Source organism: Trichosporon asahii (genome assembly GCF_000293215.1).
Source record: "Trichosporon asahii var. asahii CBS 2479 unplaced genomic scaffold scaffold00050, whole genome shotgun sequence".
In the NCBI taxonomy this organism is placed as follows: domain Eukaryota; kingdom Fungi; phylum Basidiomycota; class Tremellomycetes; order Trichosporonales; family Trichosporonaceae; genus Trichosporon; species Trichosporon asahii.
Genome location: NW_014040874.1, coordinates 2,880,968 through 2,895,097, shown reverse-complemented (window position 1 = coordinate 2,895,097; position 14,130 = coordinate 2,880,968). Strand labels below are relative to the sequence as shown.

Here is a 14,130-nt window from a genome sequence, read left to right as displayed (position 1 = left end):
TTCGCGCTCTAGAACTGAGCTCACCTGCAAAACGAAACGCAAGTGTCCTCGACCGCGTTTCATCCCTCCCTACCGCCTATTCTTCGCGCACGGCTGTCGACTTCCTTGCTCGTCCTGTCTTCCTTGTTCTCCTCGCCATTGTAATCATTGATCTACCTCTCCTCCTCTACACAGCTTGTAAACTCCAAGCTCTACGATCTCAACAATCAATCTCGGCCACGCCCCACGCACGCAAGCTTTTACACATCCCACCTACCCTGTTCTGAACGTCCGTCCTCGTCTAATCTTTACCTCATCAGTTCCATCATATTACGAACTTTTCCTGTCTGTCTTCCGCAAGGAACAATTCTCTTTACGACCTCTACCCTCCGACTTACGGGCCGCCTCGATTTGTCTCTGATTCTGGGTCGTTGTGGTGCTCCATCTGTTGCTGAGCGACGCCTCTGATCACTGCTCGATATCATCTGAAAAGAACGAACACTGTTCAACATTCTCGACGCCTTCCCGTCGCCTTCACCCCCCTAACCATACTATGATCAAGCGATGAGCGCCCTCAACAACACTGCTCCGCGCTTCCGGAACCAGCAGGCAGCCCCCCAGCTTCCGCCGGTGTTGCCGCCTGGATTCACACCCACTCTCGATGTTCCCCCACGATTAGCCAACATTGTCACACCGGTGGCTACCCCGCTTGCGACTCCGTTAGCTCCGCCTCCTCCCCCACCATTGCATGCTTCTCCGTCGAACGGCAACCTCCACCTCGCCTTCAGGAACTCTGGATCGCATACTCTCGGACCGACGTTCAGCGACGAGGAAGACGGCGACGATTCGGACTTTATCGCTGCCAAGATGGCTGCCCTGGGCATCGACAGGGGTGGTCGCCGGAGTCACAGTTTTCATTACACGAGCCAGCGTGGACGGACCCTGTCGACCCAGTCGTCGTCGACGGACCTGCAGCGTAAGGTTCAAGCACAACAGCAGTTGCTTCAGCTGCAGATCCTCAAACAGCAGCAGCAGCAGGCCGCGGCGGCCCAGCAAGCTGCCGCCATTCAGGCGGTGCTCTTGCAGAATGCTGCCAGCGATCCGCAGCAACTGCGCGAGGCGATGGCTCTCCTCGACCTGCAGAGAGCACAGATGAATGCCAACGCCCTCGCGCAGTCAAACGCCGCGGCAGCTCTCCAGCAGCGGGCGGCTGCTATCAACGCACAGTCGTATCAGCAGGCGTTGCAACAGCAGATCCTTGCTCTGCAGGCACAGTATGCGGCAGTCACCGGAGGCCATGTCGTTGGTCACCCCTCGCAACGTCACACGATTGCTTCGCAGCTCGAGGCTGGCACATTGCGTCGCGAGCGGGAACGGGAGCGCGAGCGATCTCGGTCGCGGCCGATGAGTCCTCTCAACGATCAGCAACTGAGGGCGGCCTTCGAAAACGCCCCGAATGCACCCATGATCTCGCCACCCATTGACTCTGCCACCGGAGTGGGATGGACGTCCTCTTCTCGTAAGGGATCGATGTCGGCGGGAGAGTGGTCTTGGAATGCCCCTCCGCGCACATCATCCACGTCGACGATCGCCAGCTCCCGCGCTTCATCACCTGTGACGGCAACATACCCTCAGCAGCCTCTCGGACGATTTGCACGGACTCGGCAGGATCTCGCCGCCGCTCAAGCTGCCGCGCCCGGTGCTCCTCCCCTGACCGCCCTGTTGAGCCGGTACCGCCAGATCGATGACGATAATGAATCGGCTTTGTCTCTGTCTGAGACCCTCGCCAACTCTCCCACTTCGGAGCACCCGTCGCAGGTCAACCGCTTCAGCAGCGGATCAAGCAGCACTCAGAGCTCGCAGAACACGCGGAAGTGGTCGGTCGAATCTCGCTTCTCGACCATGTCAACGGCAAGCGAGCGAAAGTGGAGCGTCGAGTCCAGGAAGGTGTCATCCGAGTCCGACCACACGATCAAGGAGCCCGCAACGTACTTCGACTGGGGCTACCATGCGCCCGCACCCCGATCCCATTCCTTCTCTTCACCACAGCTGAGCCCAAACAAGTTTGCGTCTCGTGTACCCGTTGTGGAGCCTACACCAGTGAGCGCTGTCATGCGCCAGCCTTACGGACCGCCACACTCTGCCGACGAGTTGTCCGACAAGAATTTTGCGTCGTCCGTCCGCAAAAAGGTTAGCCTCAACCTTGGAATGCTGAGCCGTCGCACTTCAGGCATCGAGACGGAGGCATAGGCCGCGTAATCTGCGGGAGCTCCCTTGGAGATAGGGAGAGGGGATCAGAAGAATCCAAAAGATCATGAAGCTACACGAACGCTTAAAATGTTTACGCTGCCTAGTCACACACCCTCGACCGGCGACCCCACCTGTCTCTACTTGGCATGTTGGCAGCGACACGCCTCGGTATCGCCAGTGCCATCGGTAATTAATGCTGTTCTGTTGTCCTACAAAACCTGTTCTTGATACAGACCTTTGCTTTTTTGCTTTTCGCTCTTGCTCCTTTCATCCGTTACAATAGGATTTGGACGTTCCGCTACCAATTAGTGGTTGTATCACATTCATAGCATATCAGATATCAATGTCATATGCAGGAGAGATAGTCCAAGGTGCTTACAAGATTGTGCATGGAATGCCATACTGCGATCTCGGCGACATCAGATATCAGTCGCGTGTCAACGCGTCGGCGGGACCAAAAGCAACCGTACATGACTTGTTTTGACGCGTGTTGTTGAGTGGACGATTTCAAGACCACCCACATACAACCAACATGCCGCCGCGGAAGCGCACCCGCGGCGGTCGCCAGAGTACACAGGCTGCAAGAAGCGCAAGTCCGGCAGTGTCGCCAAGTACAAGCGGAGCAGCCTCTACCCCGCCGTCAACGACTCAACGCCAGACGCGCCGCCGGGCTGCCGCTCAGTCTACGGCCGGTGGCGGCGCAGGGCCTTCCCCGTACCGAACTCGACATCACCGACCTTTCCGTGGACTGGAGGAGGCTGCCAAAGAGGGAGGACCCAGCGACCTGATTCCACCAAGCGACGACGAAGAGTACGATGCATGGAGGGCTGTAAGGGCCGTCGAGCGATTAGAGCATGAGGTGAGTGTTTCGTGTGTGTGTGATGGTGTGCCTGGAGAGTGCTGACCAGCAGAGCGAGGCTGGACCATCCCGAGCAGCGACGAGGCCCCCTGGGTTCCCCACGATTCATTACGACGACGACGAAGAGGAAGTCGTCGTGCGTGTGAATACGTCAATCTTATCGCCCGATTCTGTTCCGTCGACAGTTAGTCGCTCCAGGCAACCATCGCGATTACGTTCAGTCGCTTCCCCCTCTCTCCCGCCGTCGCCGTCGCCAAACCCGATACACTCTGCTTCGAACTTACCCCCGCTGTCTCCGAGTCCTCGCCCCCGACAGTTCCAACTTCTCTTCAGCTCGCAGGAGTCATACGGATCTGGAGGCTGGAGTTCGTCCCCGCCATCATCGGGCTCGTTGACGCCAAGACCAACTCCATCGCGCAAGGGTAAGGAGCGGGCGTATGAATTCGGAGATGAAAGTGCGAGCCTGAAAGCTCAAACACCAACGACTCTACCCTTGTCACCGTCTCGAACTCTGGAGAAGGAGGACGACGAGCGTCTGCCGATCCAGACGACTGTTGATGGCGTTTCAGACTCTCCTCAGCTGCCCCCACGAGCTCGACCGCCAGAGATTCAACAAGATGTCCCAGAGTCTCCACTATCTCCTCAACCTGCGCCCCAGTCTATCCCCTCTCCGCGGCAGGCTCCGCCAGATCCTTCTCCACATCCACCAGCATCTCCGCCGCATCAATCTCCTGAAGCCCGACCACGCGAAGCCGAGGATATCCGGATCTCGCCAACCCCGGAAGGCCCTTCCCCCATCTATCGATCTCTCTCCCTGCCCAAACCGCTCGACTCTCAAGACCCGTTAGACTTCTTCGACGATCCGGCACCGGCGTTGCCGGAAATTGCGTCTGAACACGAACATGCTACGGAGGACGAGTCGCATGCTCACCTTTCATCTCCGCACCAGCCCATGGAGATAGACGTCGCTCAGAAAACAGCTGAGGGCAAGCAGGGGGATGATATATCCACGTCGGAACGGCCAGACCTTCGCTCGCAGTCACCCCCGCGACCTTCCCTCCAACCTGAGAAGGGGCAAGATGATGTTGCAGCTGATCAGCCACTTCCTGACGCTTACGACGAGTCTCAGCCCGCTGGCGAGGCCATCCCGGTGATTGAGTCTGTGGACGCACCGCAGAGGCAGGATGCTGTGCTCTTTCCTCCCTCTTTGGTATCGGCCCCAAGTCAACCGCCGGCGCCTCCGAGCGCGCGAGCTCGACCATCGTCGCCACCAGGCGCATCGCAGCGCAGTAGTCTGCTGCGAGCAGACTTGCGCATCCCGGCTTCCCAACGCTCTCATCGGTCTCGGCAAAGCGATGGTCCTGCCGACCCAGCTCTGCTCCAATTTCGCTTCGCGCGAACGTTCCGCAACCGAACAGCTCTTCAGCTTCAGCCATACACTCGCGAGCGACAAATGTACGAGCGCGCCCTCAAGCGTGGCGGTCTTGCAAAGAGCAAGCGCGCAATCGCCCCGCTCAGAGAGGTCAAGGAAGCGTCTGACATCGATGAAGAGGAGGAAGGCGCCAGCGACCAAAGTTCCGACGAGGACGTCACGCCTCCGGACGCGATTGTCATTGGAGGAACGCAGGAGAGGCAGCAGCAGCAGAAGCAGTGCAGATCTCGCCCGCCTGTCGAGCTCGTTGACGCCGACATTGACGAGTACCTCCTTGAGTTCGGTGAAGCCGCTGCAGAGGATGATGATGCGGCTCAGCGGGAATTGCAGAAGATTGCTCGAAAGCGACTCCGCGCCGAGAAGGAGGCAAAAAGGGCTGCGCGACGCGCTGAAAGGGAGCGCAGAGAGTTTGAGGCTCTCCTCGGCGAACGGAGGGGTGAAGATCTCGCCAACCGCGCGCCTCCACCTCGCCCGCGCGGCGATACCCCGAAGGACAAAGATGCGCGTAAGCGGCCTGCCACCCAACATGCAACTCGCAAGCAGCGTGAGAAGACACCGCAAGCACAGAAGTCGACTCTGGCCAAGAGCAAAGGGAAGACGGGGAAGACACCTCGTACCATGACCTACAGTCGTCGCCATCGCGAGGCTAGAGATCGTGCGGGCAGCGACTCTGACTCTCCGCTGTCCGATCCACCAGAGGAGGAAGCTCTGCCTATCGCTCCCGTTCGCGTGACACTATCTCCCGACTCTGATGCGGCTCCGCTTCTGAGCCAGGGCCCTCCTCATCGCGAAGCATCAGCACTGCCTACGCCTCTTTCGCCTGATGTGTTCGGTGGTGACGGCATGGAACTCGACATGGACATGGGTGCTGCATTCTTCGATGACATCAATACGCCTTCCCCCGGACCAGTCAACAACGACAACGACGATGATGAGCCTGAGTTCCGCGGCCGCAGCTCCAGGTCCACCTCGGCGGTGAAGCGGAGACGCCTTCCCTCAAGCTCCAGTGCTGACAGTGACGACGATTGCTCCTCCCCCGCTCCAGCTCCTCGCGACAAGCGGCAGAAGATCGCGCGGCGTATGCTGCCCGGTGTGATGCTGAAGCGTCTGGAGCAAGATGCACGCGAGCGAGAACGCCGCAGGCAGGAAGGGAAGCAGAGACGAGCACGGAGTCGCACCAGGTCTCCCGTCCGACCAGGACATGCTGTCGTGCGACGCGGAGGAGGCGGCGGACTTGACGATATGGCAGACCTCTTCGACTCTGACGAGGAAGAGAGTGCCCCGCAGATTGTCGACCTTGCTGCGGAGGAAGGATCCGACGGCTCCGACGGCTCCGACGCTGATGGCCCCATCGACGTCTCATCTGACAGTAGCTCTGATGGCTTCGAGGCCATGGAGGACAACCGCCCGAACGACGCTCTCGCGCGCCTGCAACGAGGTGACTTCGAGTCCATTGTCCGAGGACGACCCACGCCAGCACCTCGGAGGAAGGACCTCGCAGGTCAGCCCCGAACGAAGAGACAGCGCCGTCCCACGCTCGGCTTCTCAAAGCACCGAAGGAGTGTTCTTTCGTCAACGGGTCGGCTTATACAGACGCGGCTTGACTTCCCGGTCGAGGAGCCTGGTGCCGCCCGCAAGAGCCCCTACACGACGCTCTTCCGATCTGCAGCGCTCTGCCGGCCGTTCCGAAGGTCGAAAGAGGCCCACAGCTACAAGACCTGCCATCCGCCTCGACGATCATGTCATCTTCGCAACGGATGAGTTTGCTTTCGAGAGCGAGTCTGAGGTTGAGATCATCGCTGAGAAGTCGCCGACGCCCCGGCCCGCAGACCCGATCGGGCGGACAAACCGACCCTTCCAGCGGGTGCAGTCGAAGGGCGCGCGCCGTCCAATCCAGACGACACTCACGCCGCCTCCGGCCCCTGCTCCGCCTCCCCCGAAAGTGACGAAGGAGCAGGTTGACGAGGGAGTAGGAAGGGCGAGGTCATGGGCCAACTTTGACAAGTTTCCGATCGACTTTGACATTCAGCCTTTGCCGACCGGTGTCTTTCTTTCATGCGACACAATTCCCGGCAGTGGCCGCTTAAATGCTCTCATCGACGTGCTTAGTGGACAGGCCGAGGAGCTGAAGCCCCTCCGCACAAGCGGCGTGCACCTGCACTCGGAGATGTCGACTGACGAAGTCACCGCCGTACTACCTATCGTGCTCGACGGGATCTACGACCAGGTCGTGCGCTTCGCTGACGATGTCAACTCTGCTCCGCCTGACTTTACCCCGCTCGTGTTCTTCCGTGACTACCTCGCCCAAAAGCCAGAGGACACGCAGATAACCATCTTCACATTCTTCACGACGTTTGCGGAGCGCCTGAACTCTGTTTCGGTTACTGGCCGTAAGGAGGACAGGCCGCTCATGCACCAGCTCCTGCTCGCGCGCTATGCGCTCCTGGAGTTGACTGTCGTCACCAACTCGCCTGGTGTCATCTCCGCGGCGTCCACTGTAATCAGCCTGCTCCTCACGTACGGCTTTGACCGGACCGTGAGGCCGCTCAAGCGCTTGCTGCGAGGTGACTCGGACTCGCCGGAGATTAGGGATCCTACTGTCGGTGTTTGGGTTGCAGTGGGTCATGCTCTCGCTTCTTTCGACGCTCTGCATGAGAAGGAGGACACGTACGGAACCGCGATTGGCGACGCTCTCGAGCAGCGGTACAAAAATGAGCTTGGCCCGCTGGCCGCGGAGCGCGTGTGGTTCCTCGTCTTCGGCCTCTGTGCCATCTCACAGTTCAGCCACGACGGCTCGGTTGACAAGGACTATGTGCCCAGTCCTCGATGGTCGCTCGTGAAGCGTGCCCTAGGTCTGATCAAGGTCACGCACTCGCTCGAGGTTGAGGAGGCGGCGCACCGCGATCAGCTCCTCGGCCGTGATCGCTACATCAAGACGATGGTCGCGAGGTGCCTCCGCCTGTCATCAACTTGGCAGTGGTCATTCGACCGATCGAGCTTCTCCGTCGCGACCCGCGATCTCGGCATGATCTTCAAGGAGCGGCAGCAGCGCAATCTCCCGACGGAGCCCGCCGCCGACTTCCCAACTTTCATCTCAGCTTTCGACTTCTCACTGACAGCAACGGAGGACACGAAGCGGGCATCTGCGTTCGAGCTGTACCTGCGGTTAGCGGCGGTCGCGGCGAGCGACCTCATTGGGTGCGCTGAGGAGCTGACAGAGGCGCACCAAGCGGAGCGCGACGTGCAGCGTCTGATTATGAGTATCTTCCCTCTCAGCGCTGTTCCGTTTTCGCGTGAGCGACCGCCGACACCCCGACAGCTCGGCGCTCTCATCAACCGGTACTCGACGATGGTTGTCGCGTGCTACTTCTCACCGGCCCTGTTGCCGTGGCTGCTCGCGAACAGCGCCAAGTGGCTTTCGTTCGAGGCTGCCGACTTTGAGTCGCGTCAAGTGTGCATCCGCGGTCTGATGTATCTCGCAGTAGCCTGTCGTCACCACGGCCATGCGCTGGACGGCGTCGTCGGCAAGCTCGCCGAGATGTTGGCGATCCTGCAGGCCGAGCTCGAGAAGGTGAAGAAGCCTACGTACATCCAGCAAGGATTCTTCCCCCGCCGCATTGAGATCGAGCGCACCATGGTGCTCGTCGTGACGTGCTTCCGACAAATCATCTTGCATGCGTCGTACACGCCGCGCGACGAACCTGTCTACCCCGACCCGGCGCTACTGCACGAGTCATGGACGGGGCGTGTCTTCGAGCTCGACCTTGCAAAGGACTTCAAGTCCGGGCTCGAGATCGTGTCGACGATTCAAGCGTTCCTCGACGCACGCGCGGCTGCACTGCCGAAGAAGGCGAAGAAGGCGCGCGATCTAAAGCGTGCAGAGAGTGACGATTACCCCTCGCTCGGATTCGAGTTTGACGACATTGACCTCGAGCTGCTCGGCGGTGCAGACCTGGGCGACGCCGGCCAACGGGAGGAGGATCCGATCGAGAAGATGGACGCCGAGTTTGCGCGCATCATCATGGACGTCATCTGCCCCAAGATCTATCGCTTGCTGAGCGACATGCTACCGACCGACGCCGATGACGAGACGGAACGCGAACGGGAGCGAGAGCGTCTTGTGCTCGTCGGCAAGCTGACCAAGTGCTGGAGCGACTGCGCTGGTATCGTCGTGGTGGAGCATGGAATAGCCGTGAGTAAATCGAGCGTCGACCTTAGGTGACGTTAGCTGACGATCAGGACTGGAGCTTGTACGTTGGCTCATTTGGCTCGCAATCATGGGCCCGTCTGTCGTCAGTGTACGGCCGCATCCAGGTTGGCCTGCAGTTCATGAGTACGGTGGCGTCGGCCGATCCAGCCTCGTATCGCGCGTACCGGGAAGAGTATGCGTTGCTGTTCTTCCAATCGATCACGGCGACGCGTATCTCTACCGAGCACAAGTATCTCGAGGCGTTGCTCTCTCTGCCGGGCGTGGGTACCGATCCGCTGTTCCGTGGCGCGCCCTCCGTCTTCAGCGCTCCGGACCCTCCTTCCCACCCTCCTGTTCACTCGCCGTCTCCACCGCCCATCGACGCCTCGGGCGACTTTACGATCGGTGCGGCTGCCCCCGAGCCAGAGCCGGAGGTCGTCGGACCCATTACACGCAGCCTGTTCCTTGCCCGTCGGCAGAGGCTCCTCTCGCTGGTGCTCGGGAATCTGCGCTCCGTGCTCGAGGACACACACACTGAAGTCTCGACAAAGGCGTTCGTATTCCGCTGCCTGAACGAGCTCGTGTCCGCGAGTAGGCTGTACAGGGGCAGGATTGTTGGCGTGATCGCGAAGGAAGAGTACGGGCTGTGGATGCGCGAGCTGAAGGACGAGTTGGCGTGGGTCTGCGATCGCGTACCGAGCGTGATGACCTTGACGGATTAGTCGACGTCCGGCTTCTTGTGTGGAGCAAGCGGATACATGGTGTAGCGATAGGGACGAGAAGAGATGTGTGTATGTATCAACAGCTTGTAATCTATGCGCTTCTGCTCAGGTTGCCCAGCACATCGCTGCAGATCCGACGCTCTCGCTGACATGCACACAATGCTGCCCCAACAATTTTTCCCGTCAACAACAGGCTTATCAGATTTGGACTGGGATCCGAGGATTTCCCGCACCCATCGCAGGTCCATCTCTGACCCACAGAGACCGGTATGGTCGGGTTCGGCTAGCCGACATCGGAGGGAGAGCCAGAGGAGGGGCGAAAACCGGGGCAGAATGCGGCTGATAAGCGAGGTCCGAGAAGGGGAGTGCGGGGTATGAGGTGGTTTGTCGGCGGGGCAGTGCGGCGTTAGACAGAATTAAGAGATACTCGAGCACCAAGCACAAGGTGGCGTCACGTGATTGTCCCCAGTCTGCCGCTTCAGTGCGGATTCGAAAAAACGGGTAAAGAGAGGGGGAGGGCATGATCCGAGGATCTACCGCGAGTGCCGAGATTACTGCTATGGCAGGCGCGTCATCGCCGGCCGCTACTTTTTCACGCTGAACCTGAGACTGACCAGCTGGTGGTCAGCATGCTGTGGATCTGTGGAGAGGTGCAATGCAAGCATGCAGCGCTATGCAGCAGAAGCGAATCAGGAGCACAGTCCTGATGTGAGCGGCCTATGATCGACGCCATGCCCGGCCAAGCCCAAGAGCTGAGAGTGCTGAGCACGACGCGTCCGCCCCAACAGCTCAGAGCGCGTCGCGCTAAAAAGACAGAGAGACGAGAGGAGATACACCGATCGATCGCAGATCGAGGGATGTGAGGGCGGCTCTGAGTGGCCAGAGAAGCAGAGGATAGGAACGGCTCGCTTGATTTTGCATGTGGACAGACCGGGCGATCAGCTGCCCAGCTGGGATGACTCCGCGGGTAGAAACGGAATGCCGAATGACATCGTCTGCGCATCCTCCGGCGCGCGATGCGGGCGATGCGGGCGGTCCATGGGCTCCAGAGGTCGAGTTTGGGGGATTGGGGATGCCGCAGAGCTCGCAGAGGAGTGGACTATCGATGCTAGGCACACGCCCGGGTTGCACCCTGGGGCTCGCCAATCACAGACGCACCAGGATCCGGCTATGTCGAGGCCGGACCTTTACCTCTTGGTGCTGGCTGCGCTGGAGGGAAGGCTTTACGCGCGGGTGCGCCCTGAGGAATCGGCTACACCACCCCTTGAGACTTTAGGCGAGAGAGAGCCCCTCATCCTCTTTGTACGGCCGGTATGGGGGCCCTGGTTCGAAATCCTGGGCATCCTGGGCACACTACTGCAGACTCCCAGCCTCGCTGGCCTCGCTGGCCTCGCTGGCCTCGCGCAAATCCCAAATCGCCTATCCTCGCCCGCACCACAACGTGGACCTCGAGACCCTTCCTCCACACGCCCGCCTGGCCCTGCGCTCCTCGGCTCGCGTCTTCTTACCACTTTAGCCTCAGCCCCGCCTGCCTGCGCTACCACACCACACCGAGACTTTTATATAAACTACCTCCCGGCCCCCCATCCCCATCTCTCCCTCTCTTCTTCCCTATCTCCCTCCCCTCTCAACCAAAACACCCACCACAATGTTCGCCCGCAGCCTCCGCACCGCCACCCGCGTCTCGCGCGTCGCCAACGCCCGCGCCTTCTCCGCCACCGCCGGCCGCATGAACGACTACCCCACCGTCGAGAAGGGACAGTCCCTCTGGAACTTCACCGAGGAGGAGAACATGCTCCGTGACTCCGGTAGGTATCTCTTCTGCTCGCCGAGGGCGCTGCGAGGGTTTCGAGAGTAGAAGCAGCGAGCTGAGGAGCTGGATGCCGAGGAGCACAGGTGGTCGGCGAGCTAGAGCTCGCTGGCGCCTCGCTTCTCGGTACACCTTCCCCGACCGCGCTCTCTCGCTGTCCCGCGGCCATCCCTGCGCCCCTAGCTTTTTCATGGGCTTCTAGCTAACACTCCCAGTCAAGAAGTTCGCCGACGAGGTCATCCAGCCCCGTGTCCGCGAGATGGACGAGAAGGAGATCATGGACCCCGAGCTCATCCAGGGCCTCTTCGACAACGGTGTAAGTACCACTCGCTAGGGCGAATCCATGGTGTGCACGCGCTAGGTCGCCGATGAAGACCGACAGGTTTCGTGCCGGGCGCCGAGCACGAAGCTGTCACTTCTGAAAGCGGAACTTGCCGCGCCATGGCTTCCCGCCCTAGTTTTCCTTGATCCGATGAGCTTCGGCTAACTAGTTCCACAGCTCATGGGTATTGAGATCCCTGAGGAGTACGGTGGTGCCGGCTGCTCCTTCACTTCGGCTATCATTGCCGTTGAGGAGATTTCGCGTGTTGACCCCTCGGTTGCCGTCCTCGTCGACGTCCACAACACTCTCGTCAACACCGTCGTCCGCCACCACGGCTCGGACGCCATCAAGGAGAAGTGGCTCCCTGGCCTCGCCCAGGAGAAGGTCGGCTCCTTCTGTCTTACTGAGCCCGGAGCCGGCTCTGACGCCTTCGGTCTCCAGACCACCGCCAAGCTCGACCCCTCGGGAGACTTCTACGTCCTGAACGGCACCAAGATGTGGATCTCCAACTCTGGTGAGGCCGAGACCTTCCTTGTCTTCGCCAACGTCGACCCCTCCAAGGGCTACAAGGGTATCACCTGCTTCGCCGTTTCCAAGGACATGGGCGTCGAGATCATGAAGAAGGAGGAGAAGCTCGGTATCCGTGCTTCGTCCACCTGTGTCCTCAACTTCGACGACATCAAGGTCCCCAAGGAGAACATTGTCGGTGAGGTCGGCAAGGGCTACAAGATTGCCATCCAGATCCTCAACGAGGGCCGTATCGGTATCGCCGCCCAGATGATCGGTCTTGCCCAGGGTGCCTTCGAGCGCGCTCTCCCCTACACCTACCAGCGCAAGCAGTTCGGCAAGGCCGTCGGTGACTTCCAGGGCATGGGCTTCCAGTTCGCCGACATCCACACCCAGATCGAGGCCGCCAAGCTCATGACCTACAACGCCGCCCGTCTCAAGGAGGAGGGCCGCGAGTTCACCAAGGAGGCCGCCATGGCCAAGTACTTCGCCTCGGTCGTCGCCCAGCGCGCCGCCGGCTCCGCCATCGAGTGGTGCGGTGGTGTCGGCTTCACCCGTGACACCGGTATCGAGAAGTACTGGCGTGACTCGAAGATTGGTGCCATCTACGAGGGCACCTCGAACATCCAGCTCGAGACCATTGCCAAGTTCCTCAAGAAGCAGTACGCTTAAGCGTGCAGCGGCTCTTGAAGCGTAGCAAATCTAGCTTCCCCCTCCATACAAAACAAGCAACTTCAGTTGTACACCACATTTTAACGATAAGTTTGGGCATGAACTATCTAGCATAGCACGGTGGAGCGGAGCGACGCGCAGCGTCGCGAGCGAGCAGCAGTGGCCAGCAACGAACATACGACTGACAGCGAAGTTGGAACTTCATAGCAGAGAGCACTGGTCTACAGCCGTTCGGAGCGGACAAGAGACAGTACGTAGGTACGACTTCTCCGTGCGAGCATGGCTTTTCCAGTGCAGCAACGTACACCAGGCTTGGCGGCGCTCGCCTACAGGCGAAGACACCGCCTGGCTAACAAGTCTACAAGCTTGGCTGAGACATCCGTCCCCTCGGCGTCGTCTTCCAAGCGGAGATGCGCGGGGCCAACGCGGGGCATACCCTCCACTCCATCTCACTGCGAGCCCTACGCATTACGGCCGTGCATAGTCCGTCCACAGTGTCTGGAGGTAATCTCCGTGCTCGGCGACAGCTGTTGAGAGCATGTTGCGGAGTAATCCCGATATCTAATGATCCGAATGGAGATGGGAGGGTTGTACCTGTGATGAAGGTGCGGGGTAGGTACACGCAGGTACGCGTCCAACTTAGCCGAGCGAGAAGCCAAGGTTGGCTGGGCGATAAGGATGGGGGTGGGCGTGGGAGAACTCAGAACGTGTGGAACGCGTGCGGCACGTGACTGAAAGCACGTGACAAGGATCGTTGCGAGGTTACGTAATTTGGCTCATTGTGCCCTCTCAACGCTTTTTTCACACCTGACTGTCTAAAGACGCATGCTGCGTGCTTCAAACTTAGGCAGACCATACTTCAGCATATTTGCACCGAGTTGCACGAGTTAGCACCGAATCGGGGCTGGTTGCGGTGGTTTTGCACCGAGTAGAATCTTGCATCACAGAGTCAGTGGCGGTTTACGTAATTCTGACCATCCCCACCTGTGATGAACCCCGTGGAGCCACTCTTATCACTCTTTCCCAACCAGCTGCCTCAGATTGCATGCTGCACGCTTCAAACTTGGACAGGATATAGTTGATCAGGTTTGCACCCAGCTTCCCGAGTTAGCACCGAATCGGGGCTGTTTGCGATAGTTTGCACCGAGCTATAGTTCAGACGTAGGGTCAGTGTCGTTTTACGTAATCTCGACCCACCCCGCCTGTGATGAACCCCGTCGAGCCACTCTTATTACTCTTTCCCAGCCAGCTGTCTCAGATTGCACGCTTCATGCTTCAAACTCGGACAGAACATAGTTCAGCATTTTTGCACTGAGTTGCCCGAGTTAGCACCGAATCGGGGCTGTTTGCGATATTTTGCACTGAGTTGAATCTTGCAACGCTAAGCC

General features: G+C 59.6%; 3 protein-coding genes across 3 annotated transcripts; all 3 read left to right on the top strand.

Annotated features, from left to right (window-relative positions):
• Positions 1 to 543: 543 nt before the first annotated feature.
• On the top strand, positions 544 to 2,229 carry A1Q1_02303 (uncharacterized protein; the record flags this gene model as incomplete). The annotated part of the gene is made up of 1 exon (XM_014325248.1): positions 544 to 2,229. The coding sequence occupies one exon, from the start codon at positions 544 to 546 to the stop codon at positions 2,227 to 2,229; it is 1,686 nt and encodes a 561-aa protein (XP_014180723.1).
• A 532-nt stretch (positions 2,230 to 2,761) lies between these two features.
• On the top strand, positions 2,762 to 9,431 carry A1Q1_02302 (uncharacterized protein; the record flags this gene model as incomplete). Its single annotated transcript, XM_014325247.1, has 4 exons — positions 2,762 to 3,088; positions 3,141 to 6,021; positions 6,080 to 8,712; positions 8,760 to 9,431. The coding sequence occupies 4 exons, from the start codon at positions 2,762 to 2,764 to the stop codon at positions 9,429 to 9,431; spliced, it is 6,513 nt and encodes a 2,170-aa protein (XP_014180722.1).
• A 1,648-nt stretch (positions 9,432 to 11,079) lies between these two features.
• A1Q1_02301 (acyl-CoA oxidase) lies at positions 11,080 to 12,742 on the top strand (the record flags this gene model as incomplete). The annotated part of the gene is made up of 3 exons (XM_014325246.1): positions 11,080 to 11,239; positions 11,457 to 11,557; positions 11,741 to 12,742. The coding sequence occupies 3 exons, from the start codon at positions 11,080 to 11,082 to the stop codon at positions 12,740 to 12,742; spliced, it is 1,263 nt and encodes a 420-aa protein (XP_014180721.1).
• Between the last annotated feature and the right edge of the window lie 1,388 nt (positions 12,743 to 14,130).